The sequence below is a fragment of the Urocampus carinirostris genome, chromosome 1 (assembly GCF_059441175.1).
Source record: "Urocampus carinirostris isolate Australia breed hairy pipefish chromosome 1, RoL_Ucar_1.0, whole genome shotgun sequence".
Classification (NCBI taxonomy): domain Eukaryota; kingdom Metazoa; phylum Chordata; class Actinopteri; order Syngnathiformes; family Syngnathidae; genus Urocampus; species Urocampus carinirostris.
Window position 1 is genome coordinate 10,850,287 of NC_142349.1, and position 22,932 is coordinate 10,873,218.

A 22,932-nucleotide genomic window follows, 5' to 3' on the forward strand; every position below is an offset into this window, starting at 1 on the left:
CCTTTATTACATTATTTATATATTATAGAAAGGAGCTAACGCTTCTTTAAACTTTTGCAAAGACATCCGTTCTGTATTTTTCCAATGGCCTAAAACGATGCGTCCAAATGTTATATTAAATAAAATAATACCAACATCGTTTTCCTCAATGTTCTTTGGTTGATTAAAACAAATACAGCTATAGTGGGTGCCTTGCGAGTGGCGCCTGACTCGGGCGACATCCAGTGGACATATTTAAAAATGAAGGTCATTGTGGCTTTCTTTTCTCTTTTGCTTCTATCAGAATTGTGTTGTAGGGCACATAAAATGTTGTGCCCTGCCACGTTTGGCCATTGGGTCTTGAGTTTGACACATGTGTCCTAAAGCAACTACAATGCACTATATATTTCCTTTTAAATTGGTGCTTTTACTGACTTCCACTAGATTGTCCCTGCCCACTTGGCCACATCACCAATCCCAACAGAGAGCCACCTTTTCTGGATATCAGAAGTGGAGCACCGGCCGTCAAAAAACATGGAAGATGACATCCCAGCCGACCAAGAAGACCCGCGCGATCCGCCGTTGCCTGCCAGCATGTCTACTAAAAAGAAGAAAAAACGGAGGAAGAAGCACAAAGGAGACCCTCGGAGAGAGGAGCTGACTCCGCCCATGTCGGTCACCTCCACCGTTGCTGCTAACATGCCCGCTGCTACAACCAATGAGGAAATGTTTGAGATGGACCTCAGCTCAGACGAGGACGCCTCGGTGCCTCATGTGTCTAGATCGCCTTCAATGTCCACAGTACGAGATGTTGACCCCAGACTACCTTCAGCCAGACGTAACTTGGATGGTTATGCACTTTCTGATGGTGACTGGCCATCAAATGAAAGGTGGGTTTTTGCCCATTTGTTCATTCTGTATTACACTTCAAATATCAAAAATCAACAGAACATAAACAAGTATGAGGTAATCTAGAAACATATACTTTTGCTTTTTGACCTTGTAGATGCCCATTGCCCAAATTATCCCGTAACCTGGCTTTTCCTATGCTTTATAAACACATTAATAGCTGATTTTTACATGTTAATGCATACCTCATTTTTTAAATGAAATCAACAGACTTGCTTTTAAACTACTCTTTGTAAGTATTTTGTAAATAAAATATAAATTACAGTGCAGTTACTATTCTTCTTCTACTGGGCTTTTGCATTAATCACAACACTAAAACCATTTGTCACTAGAGACTAAGGAACATTCTTATACAACTGTGTGCTTTAAAAATAAACAAAGTTTTATTGTGGAAAAAAAAAAAAATTTGTTTTGTATTATATGTAATATTTTTTTATCAAAGGAACCTGTTTGAATACCCTTAAAACATGGAAGATAGAATTACAAGCATAAGGGTAACTGAGTGTGCCAACTTGTACAACGTGACTATGTGTTTTTATGCAAATCAGCAGTCATTAGTCCATTTTTGTAAATCCCCTCTAATTCCTAACTTTAAGCTAACGGCAGTCGTTTCAGGGAATACCAGAACTTGGATAAAATAAATTGCTCCCCATGAATACATTTCTTTTCCTTCAGCCATGGCTTATCGCAGGCCTTTTCACCAAGAAGTGACTCGGAACTGATGGTGCGACCCTCTGAAACTTTGCTGCGAGCCGAGTCACACATGCAGTGGACTTGGGGAGAATTTCCAGAAACAGCCAGGGTAGGAAAGCAATCTTTGAAACACCATTTTTGGGATATTTATCCAAAACAAACACTTCTTGTATTGCCAATACCCAGGTAACCAAGAAAGAAAAAGTAGACCTGCTTAAAACGGTGACCATCACTCCTTCGGAAACTACCCATTTTCGCGTTATCCTCAGTTCTGAGGCCATGCAGGACTGCCAAAACGATGACGGCGGGCACACTGTGTGCGCCATTGTCAAGCCCAAGCCACGGACACCCACCAACATTTCCACCACTATGAGTGAGAGTTCTGCCACTCTCACGGAGCCTGTGGACTTGTTGCAATACAACCTGGTAACCTCTACCCCTGGCACTGGCCAGCAGAGTGATTCGCCCTCTAAGAAGAAAGGTACGTTTGAGCAGTTGATATATTTGATCAATTAATTTTCGTTTACTGGTCAGAGATTTTTTGGGGGGCTTATGATCAAATCCACTGTCCCCCCTTCTCTTCTACAACATGGGTGATATTAAAGATCTGCTTATTAATGAGCTTTATAACAAACCCTGGTTTAGTTTTCCCTCCGCTGCTGTAACCTATTTTGTTGAGTGAAAGTAAAGTGCTTTGATCACCACCTTGTGGCGGAAAAAGCACTGTGCAAGTAAAGCCAATTTTTAGAATAGAGCAAATAGAGATAATGTGGAAAAAAAAGAGAAAGGCTATTTCCATCCAGTATATTGAGCCGTGACTTGTGCAAGTCATGAACTGGTGTATTGCATGCAGGTGTCCCAAAGAGGAGCCATCATCAGGGTCCCGAGGACATCTACTTAGACGACCTAAACGCGCTTGAGCCTGATGTAGCTGCCAGATACTTTCCCAAGAGGTGGGAGTGCTGATATTTGAAATATATGTGTATATGTAGATATGTATGTGTATATATATATATATATATATATATATATAATTACATAATGTGTGTGTGTGCATATGTGTGTTTAATGTCATCTAACCTCAGGTGGGAGTGCTGATATTTGAAAATATATGTGTATATGTAGATATGTATGTGTATGTATATATATATATATATATTTATATATATATATATATATAATTACATAATGTGTGTGTGTGCATATGTGTGTTTAACGTCATCTAACCTCAAGCTTTCTTACTTTAGCGAGGCCGAAGCGGCCAGCAAACACTGGATTGAAACTGAGATTCCCTCGGGTTCACAGTCACCGCAGTCAGTGGGAAGCGCTGCAGCTGACAGCGGCACGGAGTGTCTGTCAGATTCTGCCAGTGACCTTCCGGACGTCACATTGTCGCTGTGCGGAGGCTTGACTGAGAACGCAGAGATATCCAAAGGTAATGGATGTGCACTTCTGCTGTCTTGGTTGACATAGTAATAAAGAATATACTATATTTCCTGTACTAGAATGCGCACCGGATTAATTGACAGGCGCACCGGATTAATTGACAGACGCCCAAAAATTCATGGTAGTCCTGAAAAATTTAAACTCATGGCCATACATATTCAACTTGTGTCACTTACAATGTTTTGTTAGAGCACAGAAAAAGTAAAAAAAAAACTGTTGTACTGATTTTTTAATTTTTTTATTTTTTTATTTTTTTTAACTATGTTCTGTTTTACATTTAACATTTGTATTTGGCACTGCGACTACAACAGGTGTGATCATGAAATAAGACCCATTGCCTTTTCCTATGTCAATTATATCCCTACTGGCCTGGTGGTCCAGATTCGACACTCTTTAATGAAGGTTTGACTCTAATAGGATTTTGCCTGGAGATGGAATAAGAGCTTGCTCTGTCCACTCCACGCATCGGCCCGGTATTGCAGTACCTCCGGGAACGGTGCATTCGCAATGATCGCAGCAAGGCTTTAGGGCTAGGACCTTAGCTTGGCCTTTTGGCTGAGAGTAAGTGTACCGGCTCCTAGACTTTGTAGCGTATTATGAACTGACCGATAACGGATAATGGATAATGAATAACGTAGATAGAACAATAACCCTTAAAAACCCCAAAACCCCCTCTTTCGTTGTTATTCGGGTTTTATCCCCTTTGCCACCATTGTTATGCAATTATGGTCAGCGATAAATGTGGACACATCAATAATTGCACAAATATGGTCGTACTACGTTATGCGAAATATTTTTACATACACAAAGGACACTAGATTATAAGACTCACATTTAAACTTCCGGCAAATTGTGGGTTTTGGGTGCACCTCATAGTCTGTTAAATTCTCACAATCTGGTCAGACGAGAGGCGCAGAGACTTCCATTCTTTTTAGTCCCCGGTGCTTCAGACAGACACAAGAGGTGCACTTCTGGTGGTCTGGTTTGGGGGATTAGGGTTGAGTTTTGGACACCCTACATTACAAGATGGTTTTACCTTTTAATCACAGTGTATATGCGATCTCCTAAACCAGCCTTTTGTAATTCTTGTAACTGTTTTTATTATCTATACAGAGAAGTTTATAGAGCACATCATCACCTACCACGAATTTGCAGAAAATCCAGCAATTATAGACAACCCTAACCTTGTTGTGAAGATAGGTAATAGGTAAGTGTTTAATTAGAACACTGAAGTGAACATGCCGACTAATGAAGTCACCGGATCTTGTCTCTTTTGGTGCTTCTAGGTATTATAACTGGACTCTTGCAGCTCCCCTTATTCTAAGTCTACAAGCATTTCAGAAGAACTTACCAAAGGTAAAAATATTACTGCATTCCCTCTATTTTTGCCAATGGCATGAATTGTAAGATTTCATCAAATGATGCAGGCAACTGAGGAGGCCTGGGTGAAAGAGAAAATGCCAAAGAAGTCCGGCCGCTGGTGGTTCTGGCGAAAACGGGCAGACAGTGCAATCAAGCAGGTTTGTGGCGAGTTTTTCGTGTAGCATGAATAAAGTTGCGTTATAATTGCACATCCATTTGATTTCAGTCCGAGACTAAGCAAGAAACCAAAGAGGAGTCTCAGTCAGTTGAAGGACCTGCCGCAACACAGGAGAAACTTACCCTTCTGTAAATACTTTTCCTTTACATTTATCACCTATTGTCTGCATAGTTTTGTGGTGAATTTAGTGAAGCCTGTTTATCTTTAAAGGGCTAAAAATAATGACTCGTCCAGTGACGAAGAGGGCAAAGAAGTGAGCGCTGCGTCGTTTCAGGAGAGACACCATTCTGACAGCCAGCAGCATCTCTGTGCACATGCATATAGGAAGTCTCTGCGCCTCTCGTCTGACCAGATTGTGAGTACTCTGATCATCATTTCACTTTATCAACAACATGACTTAGATGGGAAATCCAACAAGTTAGAAAATATGAGTCCGTTTTTAGTTTGTTTGGCAATTTGGAGTGCCACCTGCTGGCAGGAATTGGTACTCGCCCCAGTCAATATTTAAAGTCTAATATGCTGGGTGCGTTTGTATTTATTAGCCTAATAGATTATTGATATAAATGTGAATACATATGATTTAATCAACTGAATGAATACCCAGTGTGAAGTTGTTTTTTCCCTTTCTTTTAATGAGGTCGAAAACATAATAAAAATGGTAGATATTGCAGACGGTTGGTTGTTAGATTGATCAATTGAGAGGTTAACAAGGTTACAGTTGGGTAAATGAATGAATGATTGAATACATTGGTTCGTGGATAAGTAGCCTGATTGTTGGATGATTTAATTTTTCTAGTTAATTTACTAAAGATACTGCCTTAAAACTAATGATGAAGAGTAACTTCCCTGGTCAAAACTATCTTGAATATAATGGCAACTTCATTGCAGATATCTAATTTGCTTTCCCGAGATACAAATTTAATAATTGGGTATTTTTTAGGGTTTATTTATATGTATTACATTTGCAAAGTCAATCATCTGATATCCCCAATGGAATAACTCTTATTATAATCTCATAGCCCAAATCTAAGGACTTTTTAATATGATTGGATGTGGTTTATTGTGCACCATGTTTGTGGTTGTGCTGCCAGGCAAGTCTGAAACTGAAAGAAGGCCCCAACGATGTAACATTCAGCATCACCACACAGTACCAGGGAACGTGCCGCTGCGAAGGCACCATCTACTTGTGGAACTGGGATGACAAAGTCATCATCTCAGACATTGATGGGACCATCACCAAGTAAGCCTCACATTGCTGAGAACATTTTAACTTATTGTAGATCTCTGGTCATACAGGGTTCTTGAGGATCCCTGAAAAGTCTTGAAAGGCAATGAAATTCATTATCTTAAAAACTAGGCCTTAATTGGTATTAAAATGTCTTCAATCAAATTTTTGAGAGTCTCAAAAATGTGAACACGTTATGAGGATATATATTTGTTTGAACTCAAAAGATTTCGTAAAAAATATATTTTTTATGCATCATAAAATAAAGCCTCATGAATATAGCAGAAGAGTACTTTAGAATTAGTAGTTAACGTACCTGCCAGTTTTGACTGAGGATCCATGTTTGTACTGTAAATATGTTTTTTCCCGTGTCTAGAATGTTGTAGTGCTTTTCAGATGGAAAGTTTTCAACTGAACCAAAACGTGATTTGAAAAACAAAAACAAAAAACATTTGTTTAAATCTGCCACGAATTCGTGTGGTGTTTTTTTGTATTTAGTTTGTTTCAATTGTGTTTTTTGTCTACTTTGTCTTAAATCTATTTAAAACCGCATTAAAAAGTCTTGGATGTAAGTCTCCTGAAGCTGTAGGAACCCTGTCATGTAATTTCCATACAGTGAAATGCCATTTCGCTTTATATTACATGGCAACTTGGTCTATACTGTATATAGTATATGAAGCTATAAAATATATGCATGCATTGTTTTGTACCTTTTGATAATAATTGGAACATGGAACGAAAGCCACAATATATTTGATCATGTTCAAATATACATTTAATTGACTATAAACTGTATGCTGTAAATCACAACTCTGATGCACAATGTGCCTACTTACAAAAGTTAACACTTGTCTATTATCTAGCAACTTGTTTTTAATTAAGAATGGGGAAACAATTGCCAGGCCCACACATTTCCAAATCGGGCATTTCCTCAAGTTGCCTTTAAGATCAAGGCAATTACACACCAAATTGTTATGAAGCATTCTCTGGAGTCAATTAATTGCTCTCAACATGGTTACCCCTCTCATAATAGAACATTTTCTCTCATTCCAATAAGTCTTACATTCACGCTTTCTCCTTTTAATTATCTAAGCGCTCACCTCAGACTTGCTACTGATGTCATCTTCCATTTCCGTTATAGCCCGCTCGGTGAGGGCGAATGAGTAGCCTGCACATCAAAGGCACCAGATTGATTGCGGCTTATTATCTGGTGCGACCCCACAAGAGACTCGTGACATGTGGCTTCTGTTAGCGCGGCACTAACAAGGCTTTATAATGAGCTCATTTACATTTGAGACGCTCCAGCTTTTCCCCCTACGTGCAGCTAATCGAACTTTGCCCAAGAACAGTACTGTATGTGAATTTCCCTCCGGGGATGAATAAAGTATCTATCTATCTATCTATCTATGTTCTCTCCCAGAGGGTCGCTTTACTTAGTTTGTGTCACTTCCAGATCCGACGTGTTTGGACAGATTCTACCGCAACTTGGGAAAGACTGGACCCACCAGGGGATCGCCAAACTCTATCACTCAGTAGCTGAGTAAGTGCACAATGATGTTTGATGACCTGGAGAAGAGGGAGGGCTTTTTTTTGTTTTTGAGTTTATTTTGGAACAGCTTTTTTCAGTGTTGTGCTTGAATATACAAGTGCAACTAATGATTTTGTTATTTTAGAACGTAACAAAGGCTCTAATTCCAATGTAATTTGGTAGCTATTCTTAATGTTTTTTCTGATATTTTCTCCCCCAGGAACGGCTACAAGTTCCTGTACTGCTCCGCTCGCGCCATTGGAATGGCAGACATGACGAGAGGCTATCTCCAGTGGGTCAACGATGGTGGCATCATCCTCCCCCGTGGCCCCCTAATGCTGTCGCCCAGCAGCCTCTTCTCGGCGTTCCACAGGTAAATGCAACATGACTTGCATTGTGGTGGCTATCCCAAAGATGATCTATAGATCAGGGAATTTGAGATGCCTAATAGGAAATATTTGATTGCCACTCTACTGTGTTCTGCAAGTAAAGCAAATAAGGTCTCCTGCAATCGATACTTTTACTTATGAAATTAATAGTATACATTGATTCAGGAACAGATCTCAATTCAGGGTTTGTACTGGTGCTTGAAATCTTCAAATGCTTACATTTCATTTTGTGTTTTCAAAGTTTGAAAAGTACTTGATTTTTAGGTGAAATTCTTGTAGATGTGTGAAATTGTATGAAATGAAATCAGACCTGGGCACTCAGGTCCTGCAGGATTTTTGAGGTTTATCTAATACAGTAGAAGTGATTCCACTGACTACGATTGTTAACAAGGTCTTGCTAATTTGCTAACAAAAGCTGATCATTTGAAGAAGAGAAAAAACACCCAAATCGTGCAGAACATGTGGCCATTGAGAACAGGAGTGCCCAGATCTGCATTGAATTAAAAAGAAAAATTAAAAAAGATAAATCTGCTTAAAATTGAAGCCGCTACTCCTACTCTGGTTGTTTCGCTTTGCCGTTACATACTGCTGTTATTTTTATGGCGTCATGTCAAGCGTCATCGCCCCCTAGCGTTGCACCTTAGAGGACAGGTGGGTAAGACCAAAATGCTTAATGTAATTTTTGAGATGACTAGCTAAACTGTTCTTTTTTTTTTTTTTTTTTTTTTTGCTAACTATATGCTGCATGCTACACCAAAACAGGTCACTCTGAAATAATGAAATGTGTGTTAGTGCAAGGATTGCGAATCAATTTTGGACATTTATTATCGGCCATGTAAAAAATTAAGGTAGCGTTTGCCTGTGGTAAATTTATTTCCTTTAATAGTACTGGAGAAATTGGAAAATTGGCTTTAAAAGTCATTAAATGTGCTTGAATTTGGCCATTTGCGAATCCTTCCATTTATTTATTTAATAAACGCTGTACGAGACAAACGATATTGTGTAGCAAGACTGTTTTTTTTAACTTCCCAGTGTCCAGTCTGGTTGCTTATATTTCAAATACGGTGTTTGAACTGACTCGCAATGATTTGAGACAAGAGAGCGCCAAAAGTTTTTGGCAACCTGTTTTGACATTTTCCTAAATGTCTGGTGTGGTGAGCCCAACTAAGGTCTATATTATGAAGCAATTTCAATTTAATTACACCGGATGAGCGGTTGTCGTCTGCCTTGTTTCCTGCCGGCGTTTCGTTGTCGTCGTTTCCGCTAGTAACCACAGCAACGTCCAAGGCCTCGCCATCACATCTGTCATCGAACCCTTGATTGTTTTCTTTCTGGCCACTAGGAATTTCTTGCTTGAGCAAATTCTTGTGGCTATAATCATCCCTGTTTTGTTGTCTCCAGGGAGGTCATTGAGAAGAAACCGGAGATCTTTAAGATAGAATGCCTGACGGACATCAAGAACCTGTTCCAGCACAACAAGCAGCCCTTCCACGCCGCCTTTGGCAACCGAGCCAACGTGAGTTTTCAACAGCACCATAAACAAACCGCATCGTGTGATCTAACGCTAAAAACATTTTTAACGCCAACAACGTAGACAGACAGCTGCGACACTCCCAAGAAAAAGTGACACACTTGCTTGGCGGCACATAAATGGGAACTTGTTGCTAATCTGATGCTGTGCCTCATATGATTGCATATGAGCTCATTTCAAGTCTGTTTGTATTTTTATTGTGGGTTTAGGAAAGTTACTTGGGATATTAAGCAGAAAACACATGCTGATTTGGAACTCACGCCCTTTCTGTCTGTGGAAATTGCGATTTTTATGCGTGTGGTGTTTATAGGACGTGTTTGCCTACAAGGAGGTGGGAGTTCCCACATGCCGAATCTTCACAGTTAACCCCAAGGGAGAGCTGATCCAGGAGCAGACCAAGGGCAACAAGTCTTCGTACGTACAGAATCAGAATTCCTGCCACTAATAATTCAGAACAAAATAAATGTACCGTATTTTCCGGACTACAAGGCGCACCTAAAAACCACAAATTTGCCTGAAATTTTAAGGTGCGCCTTGGACACCGCAAAATACAGTTATTAAGAATGTAAACGCATTCAGTATTTATACGTGTGCGTTACTACACGAGGTTTTACGGTATACTACCAAATTTATGCAACGATTGTTCAATTGAAAAACATCTCTGACCATAATCACAAAGCATTGTATACAAAGGGAACCGAACCTGGGTCGCCCCGGTGTAAGCGCTGACACTTAACCACTAGACCACCAGTGATACAGAGGAGATGGTTGCAGTGTATATTATTACTCACCACTTTCTCCACCTTTCTTTCCTAGTGAATAATGATTACCACCTGATTGTGTCTGTACTTTTAATGTTTGTATTGGGTCATTTCTGGTTATTCTGTTGGTTTTGTATTTTCTTTTAATTATTGGATGAATGAATGCTTCAAACTATTTCGTTGGTCTTTTTGACAATGACAAAAAATATTCTAAAGAGGGGAAAGGCGTTAGATTTTATCCCATTATCACACAATTTTTTACTCACAGTTCTAGAATGTTAGAGAATAGCGAAGACAAAAAATGCTGTTTTGGAAAGACATAAATCAAATACACCAAAAAGTTGTTTTTGTCGTTACGCTTTTTCGTACTTAGATCTTTTAGAATGACTTTCTGTTTCGCCATTCTTTAACACTCGTTTTTGGCACCCTGAATAAATATTGTGAAAATGAGATAAAACCTAAAGCCTTTTTGTCTGTCATCTGTATGACTAGAGGTCGAGTGGTTAGGTTTGACATTCTCTCAGGGTTTGATTCCCTTTGATACAACATATTGAATTTTGGTCAGCGACAATTTTTGTCTGATCCATCATTGCACTGATATATACTGCAAGTGTACAGTATATAATGTACAATAATTATTATTATTATTTTCTATCACTGTTTATTTTGTTTTTACTGTATTTTAACCATTGTGTGTCTACATTCCTTCTTTTGGGCTGTTGGTCGGGGATAAAGGAGGGGATTTTATTGTCTTATTGTACACCAAATTTATTTATACAGCACTTTGGATGGCAAGTTATTGCCTGACAAGGGCTTTACAATTAAATTTGATTTGATTGGCAATTGCGCCTTATAATCCGCTGCACCTTATAGTGCAGAAAAAAAGGGTAAATTGTATTATTTTTTTCAGACAAAAAAATTGCATCCAAGCAATTAAGGTTGATTTTCCATTTTTCCTGTTTATCTAGGTATTGCAGGTTAAGTGAGCTGGTGGAGCACATGTTCCCGCTGCTGAGCAAGGAGCAAAATGAAGCTTTTGCCATGCCGGAATTCAGTTCCTTCTGCTTTTGGAGGCAGCCCATTGCTGCCGTTGACCCCGATGACCTTCTCTGAGAGACGCTCAGGCACATTCGCCCCCTCGCTGAAAGGAAAGGACCAATAAGACACAATTTGGAGGCTTGTTGTGTTGGTATTTTGGGGGGGTTGGTTAGCAGGCACTGCAAACACCGGACCAACGCTCGCTTTTGCCAAAACCAAATGCCACCTTAGATGCACTTCTAAAGCTGCTTAATGGCAGCGAGAATGAGTCACGCTTGATTTATGAAGGACAGGCCTCCACTCTTAACACGAGGCAGCTACTCCTCACATGAGATCTTCTCACTTAAAAGATGCGAGCACAATAGTATCCACATAAGTCACTATTTATAATGCTAAATACACATCTGCTCAGTCATTATTATTTATGATGATAAGTGTTATGTTTAATTTATTATTGTTGCCTTGTCTGAAAAACTTCACGGCACGAAATGCCACAAGTAAGCCTTTTTCATGTGTGTTATTTGAAGACAATAATTGTACCATTTTATTTAGGATACATGTTCAAATGTTTAAAGCAACATTTCAAAAACCATTTCTTGAAAAAAAAAAGCACTCGAACTATACACGCCACTCTGGAAAGAACAGGAATATAACCTCCAGCTTGAAGAATGAAAAGAAATATGTGAAGCTCGCAAGCCGTTTGCTATGTTTGTCAAGACATTTACAGAAAATTACCACACTTCACTTTCTTTGTACCTCACTTGAAATTTGCTTGCATGGCATAAACTGTTAACTTCACTGTGGGATCCATTTTTGTTTAAATACATACATAGCATTCAATGGTGTCGTTTTTTTCTTAAAATACTTTATTTTTCGCATTATAAGGCGCACTCCCCAAAAATATAGTCTTTTGTCATATATTTTTTTATATATAAGCCGCACTGGACTATAAGGTGCCTAGAATTAAAACTACAAAAAGTGCTATTGTATTTATTTGTGTTTTTTTCCATTTTCTACCCTTAAGGTATATATTAGAGCAATGATCGATCAGTTGAAGAATGTAGTGTGCAATGGGAATCGAACCCCAGTCTTGGCTGTGCGAGCTCTAAAACCTAAGCACTAGAAAACTAGTGATACAGTTGACATACGAATGGCTGTTTGATTTTATATCTTCATTACAATATTTTTTAATCTCAGTGCTAGAAGTGAATGTATCTAATTATGCGGACTTTGTCCAACATTCGTTTCTGGCACAGTGAGTACAATAGTTAAATAACGAGATAATATGGAATGCCATTTCATAGGTCATCTGCATCACTGGTGTTCTAATGGTTAAGTGTTGGCGCTCTCTCTGCCCAGGTTGTATTACTGTATTACTAATGTTTTGCGATTATAGTCACCAATGTGCTTCGATTGCAAAAATTTTGCTCAAAAACAGTAATATACCGTCAAACCCTGTGTAGTACTGCACACGTATAAATACTGTATGCAGTTTAGATCTTATTTTGTTGTATATGAGGTGCCCTGGGTTAAAAGGCGCACTTTCAAGTTTCTGGCTTATTTTAGGTGCGCCTTAAAATCTGGAAAATATGGTATGTTAAGTATTTGCTTGAAATATAGTTTGTATTGACGATATAGTGAAATAATTATATTCTTGGCGTTGTTTATATTTGTAATAAAAGGTGCTTGACAAATAAATATTTAATGATCAATTATAGCACGCTGAATACATATTTTCTATATTAACTCAACACTTGCAGCTTCTGCTCATTTAAAGAATTTAACTTTCGCTTCTTCTACACAGCAAATACAAGTAAATAGCACGGGGATGCTGATAAGCACCTATACAAAGCTAGCTAGCATCTATGCTAACGTGAGGAACTCACTCCAGTGTGAACCAGGAGATATCGCAAAAATTAAAACGATATGTAAGTAGCAAACGTCAGATTAAAACAAATATTATTTGTCTCATAGTAATATTGTCTTTTGTCGACATTTTATTACAGTAAAAACAAATCAAAATATAACAAGTTGATGATTTTGCCCAGGGGTGGCCAACCCGGTCCTCAAGAGCCGTATGTCTTGCATGTTTTGGTGGTTTCTCTTCTCCAACTAAGCTGATGCAAATTTCTAGCTTGTTGGCAAGCCTTGTGGGAGCTTGATAATGATCCAGCTGACTGGAATCACCTGTATTGGAGCAGAGAAACTCCAAACACATGCAGGACATGCAGCTCTAGAGGACCCCGTGATTAAGCCTTTGTAGTTTACCCTGACTTCCATGATAAATAGTCTACACACTAAAATAACAATTGAGAAATAATAATCATCACTGGCTTTACATGTTGTTTTTTCAACCAGCCTTTGAAAATAAATGATTCAATTCTTAGGTATTTTTTCACAAGACCAAAATTTACCCATAAATACCCAGACCCACTTTACTTAAAGGAAAATTGTCAGACATTGCGTTTTATAACAAAGAGACTGGGGACTTTAAAGTGTTTGTTACACTAGTGGCACCGGAGGTTCTTATGGGCTCAAGCGCCTCAACCTTTTCAGTCTGTTATTGTTGGTTCAAAGTCTTTATTTGTAATGTCTCCTCCTCAATTATTACTGTATTCCTACACGCTCGCAAAATTTGTGTTGATTGTAGACAACAAATCACGTCCCAACATCAATGGCGAGAAGGAAACAACTGGACAGCGAATTGGGGGGGAAACCTCCCTGAATGTAACGCAAACAGCAACCTTTGCGATGTTACGGTGCTGACGCATGCTGTCAAGGCAGATTTTTTTCTCTTTAATTTTTTTTCTCTTGTTAAAACAGCTAGTGGCAAAAGTGCGCAGGAAGTGTTTTGCGTTTCTGGGATAATGTGTGTAAGAAAAGCAGGACTTTAAGTGAAATTGACACGATGTCAGTCGACATTTCATTACTGGTGATTCATACGTGTTCTCTTATTAGTAATACATCCATAACTGGATCCATTCTTTCTATGAAAGTACAGTAATGCTTATAATGTTGATGGCGCACACTGTCCCGCCTGAATAAGTCACTTTGTTTTTTTGTTCATTATTTTCTTTTTTCATCATGCTTGCTACAAATGTGTCTCACCTCCCACAGGAGAAAAAAAATCATTTTGTAGATCCAAATGTGGTTTATAGAATCAAAGAACAAATTGTAAAGAGGAAGAAGTACCTTTAAAAGAAGGAAAAGAAAACGCGCCTGCTGAATCTAACTGATTGTGGCTGTCACGATCTTGTTTGTAATCAATAAAGTTTCTAACTCAATGAGGTGGAGTTTAGATTCTTGTTTCTGCAACTGAAATTTGTATGTAAGAGGGAAAATTTCTCAATAAATCTTCAAGAACATGTGTCTCCTAGTGGTCTAAAAACTTATTTCATTTAAAATGAAAATAAACAATATTGAGTTATAAAATAAGGAACTTTTACATTCACTTTGTAGGTCAAGATTTTGTTAGTTTACATGACGTGCAATGATAGAGGTTTAGCGTTCATGTTTCTTAATTTTGTTAAAAATACCTACAATTGGTAACTAAATTGCATTTTCTCCTCAACGAGCATTCCATAATGAAAGGATATTGTTTATTATGTTGCTATAACAAGATTAATTTTAATTAATGAATTTTATAGACGTTCTATTTCTGGATTTAAAGCTAATTAAGATGAGTGTTTTTCAACCTTTTTTGAGCTGAGCAAGGCACACTTTTTTGTTAAAAAATATCGAAGAACCCCGTCCATCAAAAATGTTATCAAATGATTTTTTTTTTTTTAAAGCTGAAAGTATTACATTGCTTAGATTGAGAGTTCAGTATAAGGTTTTTGAGATCACTGTGCCCTCAGGAGGTAAGTTTACTAATTTTGAGGATTTTACAAAGATTTTAACCTGTTTTGCAAGTTTGAATACATTTTCATCTTGTTTTTTTCTAGAAAAATAATACTTTGAATGAATAAGATTGTATGATGAAAGATTACCTGATTATGTTTGACTAAGTCCTAACTAAATTGTCTGTCCCTGTGTTACCTGCGACTGGCTGGCAACCGGTTCAGGGTGTCCCCTGCCCACTGCCCGAAGATAGCTGGGATGGGCTCCAGCACCCCTGCGACCCTACTGAGGATAAGTGGTGCAGATAATGGATAAGTCCTAACTATTTAATTCTTCTTTTGGGGGGAAGGGCGTTGGAAGAAAATAATAACTAGCAATATTATATGCACCATTTTTATGTTGTTTATTGTTTGTCTTGCAATCTCAAACACCTGCCAGAAAAAAGTTAATATATTTTCCAGAACCACATCATGAGCTGATGATTAGCATATAAAATAAAACAAATTATAAATTACTGCCACCTACCAATATGGATGAATCCGACAGTTACTCGGCTGATTTTTTTGGGGGCGATTTCCTGAGGCACACTAGACTGACAGACGAGTGTGGGTTGGGGGGGGAAAAAAAACTGATTTAGATTATGCTTTTTTTTCAATGCCAGTTGTGTCAAATATACAGCCCGCGGGCTGGACTGGCCCTTTTGGAAGATATGATCTGACCTGCAAAAAGTTTTTGAGAATTTCAATAAAAGATGAATTGTTGAGGTCATTTATATCAAAGGTTATTATTTAAAAAAAAATCCAAACCAAACACTCACTCGAGTTGCTAGAGAACAGTAGGAGAGGGAGAAGAACCATTTAAGAAGAATCAGCGGACCAGTGTCTGGACTTGAAGCATGTCGACGTCTGCTACTTCCAGTCGGCAGATATGGGAAGCTGCGTTGTTGCTGCAGTGCACTTGCTGGACAAATTTCTATGTTCTCCTATTGATGTTCCCTATGTTTAGTGTGTTTCAAAATCCAATGTTGTAAAATCTATTGCGCTCTGGTAATCCTGGAAGGAAGATTACCACTTGTGAGGCCCCTCCTCAAGGTTTTCTTATTTTCCTGAGGTTTTTGATTTTTTTCCTTGCCCGCATGTTGGTTTACGATCAGGGGATGGTGTAACTAACCTCTGCAATCATTTAAAACATTTTGGGCAATTGTGCATTGGCTTGAGTAAATAATACACTGAATTCTCAGCTTTAGTAGGACCAACCTAGTAGAGATCTGATGTAGTCTAATGATTTTGCCTGTCCACCGCTAAAACATTTATTTTGAATTTCTTTATTCATTTCAAACTAGTACGACAATGAAGGCAAGAATTATACTTTTTTTTCATAGCTCCCACTTGATTTTGTATAGCGTGGTGAGTTAGTTCAGGTGTAAAACTGCATTCAGCCAACATTAAATTATGTTTATTTTACTTGTGAATAAATATGTTATGCTTAGAAAATATTCCTTGTCGTCCATTATTATAACATGTAGTGTAGGTTACCCAAGTAGGCTGAATGTTTAGGAATAGCACTGAAAAACTATAAACATTTGAAGTTGACATTCTTTTACTGATCTCGCTCGCCTGAGAACAGAAAGTCTGGATCCAAACTGAGTTTGAAATCCCTCCTCTATGCTGATGAATCAAGCACTACAGAAGAGTAGACCATTTATTTTTGTCACGTCACAGATATTGGGCGTTAAATTATAAAGACCTTTCCACACTCACAATGAGAAGCACAAAGATTGTCAAATATATTAGATGAAGACGTTTGTATGCACACAGTTCATATTGCAGTCATTGGGTATCGGCTATCTGTACTGGGCCGGGGCTCCGTACAGATAAAGTGCGCTGAAAGTAGAGAGCACCTCGCGGGCGTCGGTGGTGGCCAGTCGGCCTTCCGTCCTCACAAGGCCCACACGATCTCCCTTCTTAAGGGGCAGGACAAGGCCGAAGGACACGGAGCCACCGCAGGCGCACGAGTCGTGTCCGGATGACCGCGACTGCGTTGAGCTACGTAGCCTTTGGACGCTTCGCTGTGACACGGACAGCACCGCCTCCACCATCTCACCACGCTGCGCCGTCAAAAGACCAGATATCAGGTAGCGGCCGTCTTGAGGGACTGTGAACATCCCTGTGGATACGAAAAAGGCCATTATTTTTCTTAAAGCTAGCCAACATGAGCAAGTTTCTCTAAAACGGCGAAGGCAACCACTGGCTGTCGTCTAGTACCAGGTCGCACAGAAAATAAAACATTTGCCTCCTGTTTCATAACGATTTATTTGGTATGCACGTATTTTTTTAATCCCTCAAAAAATGTAGTTTGGTTATATCGAGGTTTCATTGTGATATCATCGTAACTGAGCAATGATCAGGCCAAAAATATCGCTGACCATGTATGCTCAGCATTGGATATATCGGGATTCGATCCCTGATCGCAGTGGTGAAAGCGCCAAAACCTAATCATTAGGCTATTAGAATTGTAGATGACAAAGGAAGAGGCATTAGGCATGTTGTAATTGAGCATTATGGGAAAGAGTTTAAGCAATGTGGTTAGTGGTGCGGATTATTGCACAAGCAAAGTTTCTCTTATCTGGGATACTTTTATGCTGCAAACCACTGACGGACTTGTAGTACAGAGACATACTGACATAGACAGTTATATAATGCACAAGTTGTATCCAACCATATTTATCAGAAGTCTGCGCTCGGAAAGCTACCAACAGCACACTGTAAACAGACAGGACGCAACAATGAAGACCACGTTTGAATGTCAAGTCATGTTTTTGTATAGACACTTCACTGGAATTGTTTAAATCTTGGCTTAAAACACACTTCCATAGTGTATGAATGACCATATTTCATGTTTGACGATGTCTGTGTATTGTTTGTTGATGTCAAAAAATAGATGCGGATATAATTTTTATTTTCATAATGACGCTTGTGCTTGGTCGGGTTGCTCTCAAAAGGTATGAATAAGGACTTATTCTTTTGTCACTCTTCATGTAAACAATTCTTTCGGATTGCTCCAATCAGTGCCTAGGAAACAGAAGGTAGTTCTCTGATAGGTTTGAGTAGGCTGGCAGAACTAAAAATCAGGAAAAAAAAATGCCCTAGGGACACGAAAGTTAAATGCCGCAATATGGCGAGGGAACACTGTATGCATATTTTAATGAAACTCATTGTTCCTTTTCGAGGGTGCTTGTGTAGATGTTACTGTATACAAACAATTGTGGAAGGTCAACTATATGTTATTGTATCATCAAATATACGAGCTTCAGTTGTCACCTTAATGTACTGGGTACATCAAGTTTAGGGTACATTTTGACATTGAATATCTCGGAAGTTATGAGGGAAATAAAAACACTTGATATTGATCATCTAGTAAATACAGAATTTTTTTAATTTCAACTTTTCAAAATTATTCAATAAAAGCACTATTGGTCATACGGCACACTTCAAGCGAAACGCATGCCTGCATGGCATATCGATGGTTGCAACAGCTTATTATTCATGACCTTACGTCTCTCGGAATTGGGGGCACATAGACCCATCCTTTCACAAATACACACAAAATGAAATCCCATGGTGTGAGATCTGGATATCTTGGTGGCCAAGACATTGTGATCATTCTTCCCAGACCGTCCGGCAGGGTCGTGTTCAGAAACCGTTTAACTCTAAGGCTTCAGTCGAGGTACGTCTCACCATTGACTTTTACTCTTTCAAAGAACAATGGTCTGTTGACAGCTTTCTCCAACATAGTACAAAACAGTAAAGCAAACAACAGAAGCTGTCGCCACCACTGACAATGCAATGCTGCGACGCCTTTGGCAAGAATTTGTCTCTGGGCCTGACGTCTGTCCTGTGACCAATGGTGTTCACGCTGAACATCTTCGAACATTTCATGTAAAAATCGAGATTACGAGCTTTCTGAATTTCCCTAACTTGTTTCTGAGGTATTCAATGAAAAAATATACCCAAGACTTTCGGATACAAAAATAGCATTTATTAACCTATTAATGAATGAATTCATTCATTTGCATTCATTCACCTGTGTGGGGGCTGTAGTGGCCGCCGTCATTGAGCAGAACCTTGTCGAAGCGAATGATGCCAAACTCTCCAGAGAAAGGTTGGAGAGTGAGACCAGCAGAGAAGGAGAAGGGATCAGACAAGCTGACACGCTCTAATGGAACTCCTGAAGGCAAAAAGCAATGTGGTTAGTCTGCTTTTCACTCATGTCGGCTTCAAGGAAGTTTTACCAAGTGGTCGAGTGGGAACTTGGTGGGACGGGTTCCAGGGTACTTGAGCTGCCAGTGGACCTACAATAAGAACAAATGAATTTATGTGCAGAGTGCATTGGAAGAAGGCAAAAGATGGATTTGTTTTGATTGATTGCATTCTTTGAAATGTGACCGGTCCCATTCAAGCCTATGCAGAAGGTCCTGATTAAAATTAGGCTTGTTTGGCCTTGGAGGAGGTCTACTCTGCTTTATTTGTCAGATCCAGACACAAGATATTTATGGTAAGGGTGCGTAACTAAGCAACCGGGAAGCACATTCTTTGTGGGACATCTGCAATGGGCTCCAATTACTTCCACGATGCGTCCACACCCACTTCAATCCAAATAACCTCTTCCCTCTCGCTCATACAGGTTACACTTTATTCCGTTTTTTCAATTTTCTGACAAGCGCAGTGGAATATTTAAAAGAGGTGTGCCTTTTGATAGGAGTTCAGACTGATTTAAAATCTCCTACTCTTTCTCTAGGGAAGATCAATTATATATATATATATATATATATATATATATATATATATATATATATATATATATATATATATATATATATATATATATATATATATATATATATATAAATATCTGAATTACCGTATTTTCCAGACTAAAAGGCACACATTGGCCAGAAATGTCAAAGTACGCCTTATAATCCAGTGCCCCTATATACCGCAGTATTTATTATTAGTATTTAATTCACAAACATTGAATGCAATGGGACTTGAACCGGGGTAGTGGAAGTGAGGGCGCGGACACACTACTACAAGACCACCAGTGGTATAGATAACATGTGAAAAGCCACTCGACCTTATCTCATTATCAAACTATTTTCACTCAATGCCAGAAACACCGATTTGCATAGTGTATTTTGTTCTACATTCTGAAGGGTTAAACAGTCTCTCCGCTTTTGAGAATTGAGAAAATGAAAGTCTTTTAACAAAATACTATACAATGCGCTTAAGGACTTTTAAGATTGAGAATTTCATAGATTTGCATCCATAAAACGAATTGAGGGCGATTAATGACCACTCAATTCCCAAGGTTGGAACTGTGACTGCGTCACAAAGCTGAGGTAGATACATTTGTATCCTTCTCATTTGCAGTATTTTGTGACATTTTTAATAAATGCAAAATAAATGCTCGCACCTTGTTTTGAGACCACTATTCATGACAAAATTGACAATCAGAATGAACCTCAACGATCTTAAGTAACCGCGGGAGGGAGACAGATTTTAGATGGTATATTTGTTGACATATAGCTCTGGCGTTGTAATAACTGCATAGTTTATGAAATCATCAGACGTCACACAGCGTAATAAATTGCACGCTATTGGCTCTTACCTGGAAATCATATTGGAGAGCTTTGTTGAATTTTATCTTAAAATGAATGAAGTCCCTCTCACTGAAAAAAATCTATATATTTTGCTTTTATGGCTCTTTGAGTCGGAAAGGTTCCCGCCCCCGGCCTTATCGTATCTTGGGGGTAGATTTCATCAATTTTTTTATCGACAAAAAGGAAAATCGCTATGGGAGCGGCAGTAGCTCAGGAGGTAGAGCGCTCGTCTTGGGATCAAGGGATCCCAGTTCAAATCCCGGACCGTCCATGTTACATGTCAAAGTGTCCTTGGGTAAGACACTGAACCCTTAATACCCCCAATAAGCAGTTTAGTCTCTTACATGGCTGCAATACAAGGCCGCTATTGGGAAATGTGGAGCACATTGTAAAGCGCTTTGACTTAAAAAGCGCTATATAAATGCAGATCATATGCAATTTTTTTCTTAGGCCGTACCTTTGCGGCTGCTCCACTCCGGCTTGGAAGACACTGGATGACCGGAAGGATAGCCTGAGGATAGAAAAAAGATACACCTTTAACCTGTTGTCTGACGAGAGAAGATATTTAAGGAAAATTGAATAAAATGTAAAACGGGCTTAATTAATATCAACATCTTTGAAAGGCGCAACTGATTTCAATATTGATAATAAAAAATATCCACCTTAATAAAAAACAAAAAACATTTCTTTCAGATAATAAGCAAAAAAAATGAAAAAAATACAGTACAGTATATTGTTGCTGTCATGTGAAAAAGTATCTCTGAAATGTGTTCTTGTTTGTTCATGATCGAAATCTGCCCTCAATAGTTATAATAAATAGTTTATCAAAGATATTCCAAATCTTTCAATAATTAATGCAATGTTTTCTTGCATCCTCCTAAGAATAGCATTGTTTTTTTTTTAAAGATAAGGGGCATCTAAAAACCTTAAATTGGCCCGAAATTCTTACACATTGCGCCTTATATACAGGAGAAAGACTTGCGGATAAAATTGAAAAGTGCATCACTACAGTATTTCTTGAAAGATATATCAAACGGCAGACATCGCTGAACAAAATGGCAAAATATTGAATGCAACAGGAATAAAACCTGAGTCACGGCAGTGAGAGCGCCGAATCCTAACTACCAGCCCACTGGCGATATCGATAATTTACGAAAATTAGCTTTTATCTTGTTATCACACTATTATTACCCGAGGTGCCATGTTAGAGAATGGAGAAAACTGAAAATTTTCCTCAAGATAAATAAAGTCAAAGTCCGATTCATCATCAGATACACCAAAGAGTTGTTTCCCTCATGCTTTTTTTGCATTTATTTATATCTTTCAGGATGACTTTTTGTTTCCTCCATTCTTTGACAATTGTCTCTGGCACCATGAGTAAAAATGATAATGAGATCAGGTCTAAAGCCAATGGTAGTGGTCCAATGGTTAGGTTTCGGTGCTCTTATTGCCACAACCCCGGATTCGAATCCTGTTGCATACAATTTTTTGTAACTTCGTTCAGGGCCTTATAATCTGTTGTGCCTTCAGTCCAGAAAATATAGTCGTTGTGGAGATATGTGAGGCCAATTATATGAAAAATGACAAATTGTGGTTTGATTTAAATGTGTACATTAACTTTGAGCAATGATCTAAGGATATTTATGCTTGAATTTGGAAAAATCTGACAAAAAACAATTTAAAAGTTATTTGAAATAAGACATAATTGTCTTCAAATGAGGTATTTAGATCTTTGCATGAATCTGGTTTTAAGTAAAAGGGACAGTGTGTATTATTTGACCACTGTCGCTGTAGTGCACATGTGTCAAACTCCCATGGCCCGCAAGACAATTTTACATTATTGTTATTAATGGCCCGTCAATACGAACAACGCCGTCTCATCCCCTGACGTTTTAGTCACTGTACCTATTCCTTCATATATGACGAATAATACACTATATACCAGGTGTCGGGAATCTATGGCTCGCGAGCCATATATGACCCTTTCAATGTGTACCAATGGTACAGGGACAAATTTAATCGCATGCAATTTTTCTCCATCTTGTTCAAAACTTGAGCCTTTAATGGGGGTTCTTAAGGGTTATTGATCTATCTTCGTTATTCATTATCCATTATCCGTTATCGGTCAGTTCATTATACGCTACAAAGCCTAGGAGCCGGGACACTTACTCTCAGCCAAAAAGCTAAGCTAAGGTCCTAGCCCTATAGCCTTGTTGCGATCATTGCGAATGCACCATTCCGGGAGGTACTGCAATACCGGGCCGATGCGTGGAGTGGACAGAGCAAGCTCTTATTCCATCTCCGGATTGCAAAAATCAAAGATCATGGCAAAGGCCAAGCTAAGGACTGACATAGCATCAAAGCCACAGTCCAAAAACAAGGCCAAGCTAAGGG

At 38.7% G+C, this 22,932-nt stretch overlaps 2 protein-coding genes and 2 pseudogenes across 3 annotated transcripts in view; 2 read left to right on the forward strand and 2 right to left on the reverse strand.

Annotated features, from left to right (window-relative positions):
• lpin2 (lipin 2) overlaps nucleotides 1–14,323 on the forward strand; it is a 28,917-nt gene extending 14,594 nt beyond the window's left edge. For both annotated transcript variants that reach the window (XM_088326275.1, XM_088326284.1), the window contains exons 4-19: nucleotides 424–869; nucleotides 1,564–1,690; nucleotides 1,768–2,062; nucleotides 2,435–2,534; nucleotides 2,829–3,016; nucleotides 4,141–4,234; nucleotides 4,314–4,383; nucleotides 4,455–4,547; nucleotides 4,616–4,695; nucleotides 4,778–4,922; nucleotides 5,659–5,807; nucleotides 7,246–7,332; nucleotides 7,541–7,693; nucleotides 9,111–9,225; nucleotides 9,551–9,654; nucleotides 10,970–14,323. In XM_088326275.1, coding sequence (XP_088182401.1) covers nucleotides 424–869; nucleotides 1,564–1,690; nucleotides 1,768–2,062; nucleotides 2,435–2,534; nucleotides 2,829–3,016; nucleotides 4,141–4,234; nucleotides 4,314–4,383; nucleotides 4,455–4,547; nucleotides 4,616–4,695; nucleotides 4,778–4,922; nucleotides 5,659–5,807; nucleotides 7,246–7,332; nucleotides 7,541–7,693; nucleotides 9,111–9,225; nucleotides 9,551–9,654; nucleotides 10,970–11,114 — 2,391 coding nt within the window. In that variant the 3' untranslated portion in view covers nucleotides 11,115–14,323. The remainder of the gene's footprint in view (nucleotides 1–423; nucleotides 870–1,563; nucleotides 1,691–1,767; nucleotides 2,063–2,434; nucleotides 2,535–2,828; nucleotides 3,017–4,140; nucleotides 4,235–4,313; nucleotides 4,384–4,454; nucleotides 4,548–4,615; nucleotides 4,696–4,777; nucleotides 4,923–5,658; nucleotides 5,808–7,245; nucleotides 7,333–7,540; nucleotides 7,694–9,110; nucleotides 9,226–9,550; nucleotides 9,655–10,969) is intronic.
• Nucleotides 3,385–3,534, forward strand: LOC148373535 (U2 spliceosomal RNA; annotated as a pseudogene).
• A 2,199-nt stretch (nucleotides 14,324–16,522) lies between the features above and the next one.
• The window catches only part of emilin2a (elastin microfibril interfacer 2a), a 35,327-nt gene continuing 28,917 nt past the window's right edge, over nucleotides 16,523–22,932 (reverse strand). The window contains exons 6-9 of the mRNA XM_088326318.1: nucleotides 20,996–21,049; nucleotides 19,171–19,230; nucleotides 18,963–19,106; nucleotides 16,523–17,045 (exon numbers count right to left, since the gene is read on the reverse strand). Coding sequence (XP_088182444.1) covers nucleotides 16,723–17,045; nucleotides 18,963–19,106; nucleotides 19,171–19,230; nucleotides 20,996–21,049 — 581 coding nt within the window. The 3' untranslated portion in view covers nucleotides 16,523–16,722. The remainder of the gene's footprint in view (nucleotides 17,046–18,962; nucleotides 19,107–19,170; nucleotides 19,231–20,995; nucleotides 21,050–22,932) is intronic.
• On the reverse strand, nucleotides 22,762–22,881 carry LOC148373537 (U2 spliceosomal RNA; annotated as a pseudogene).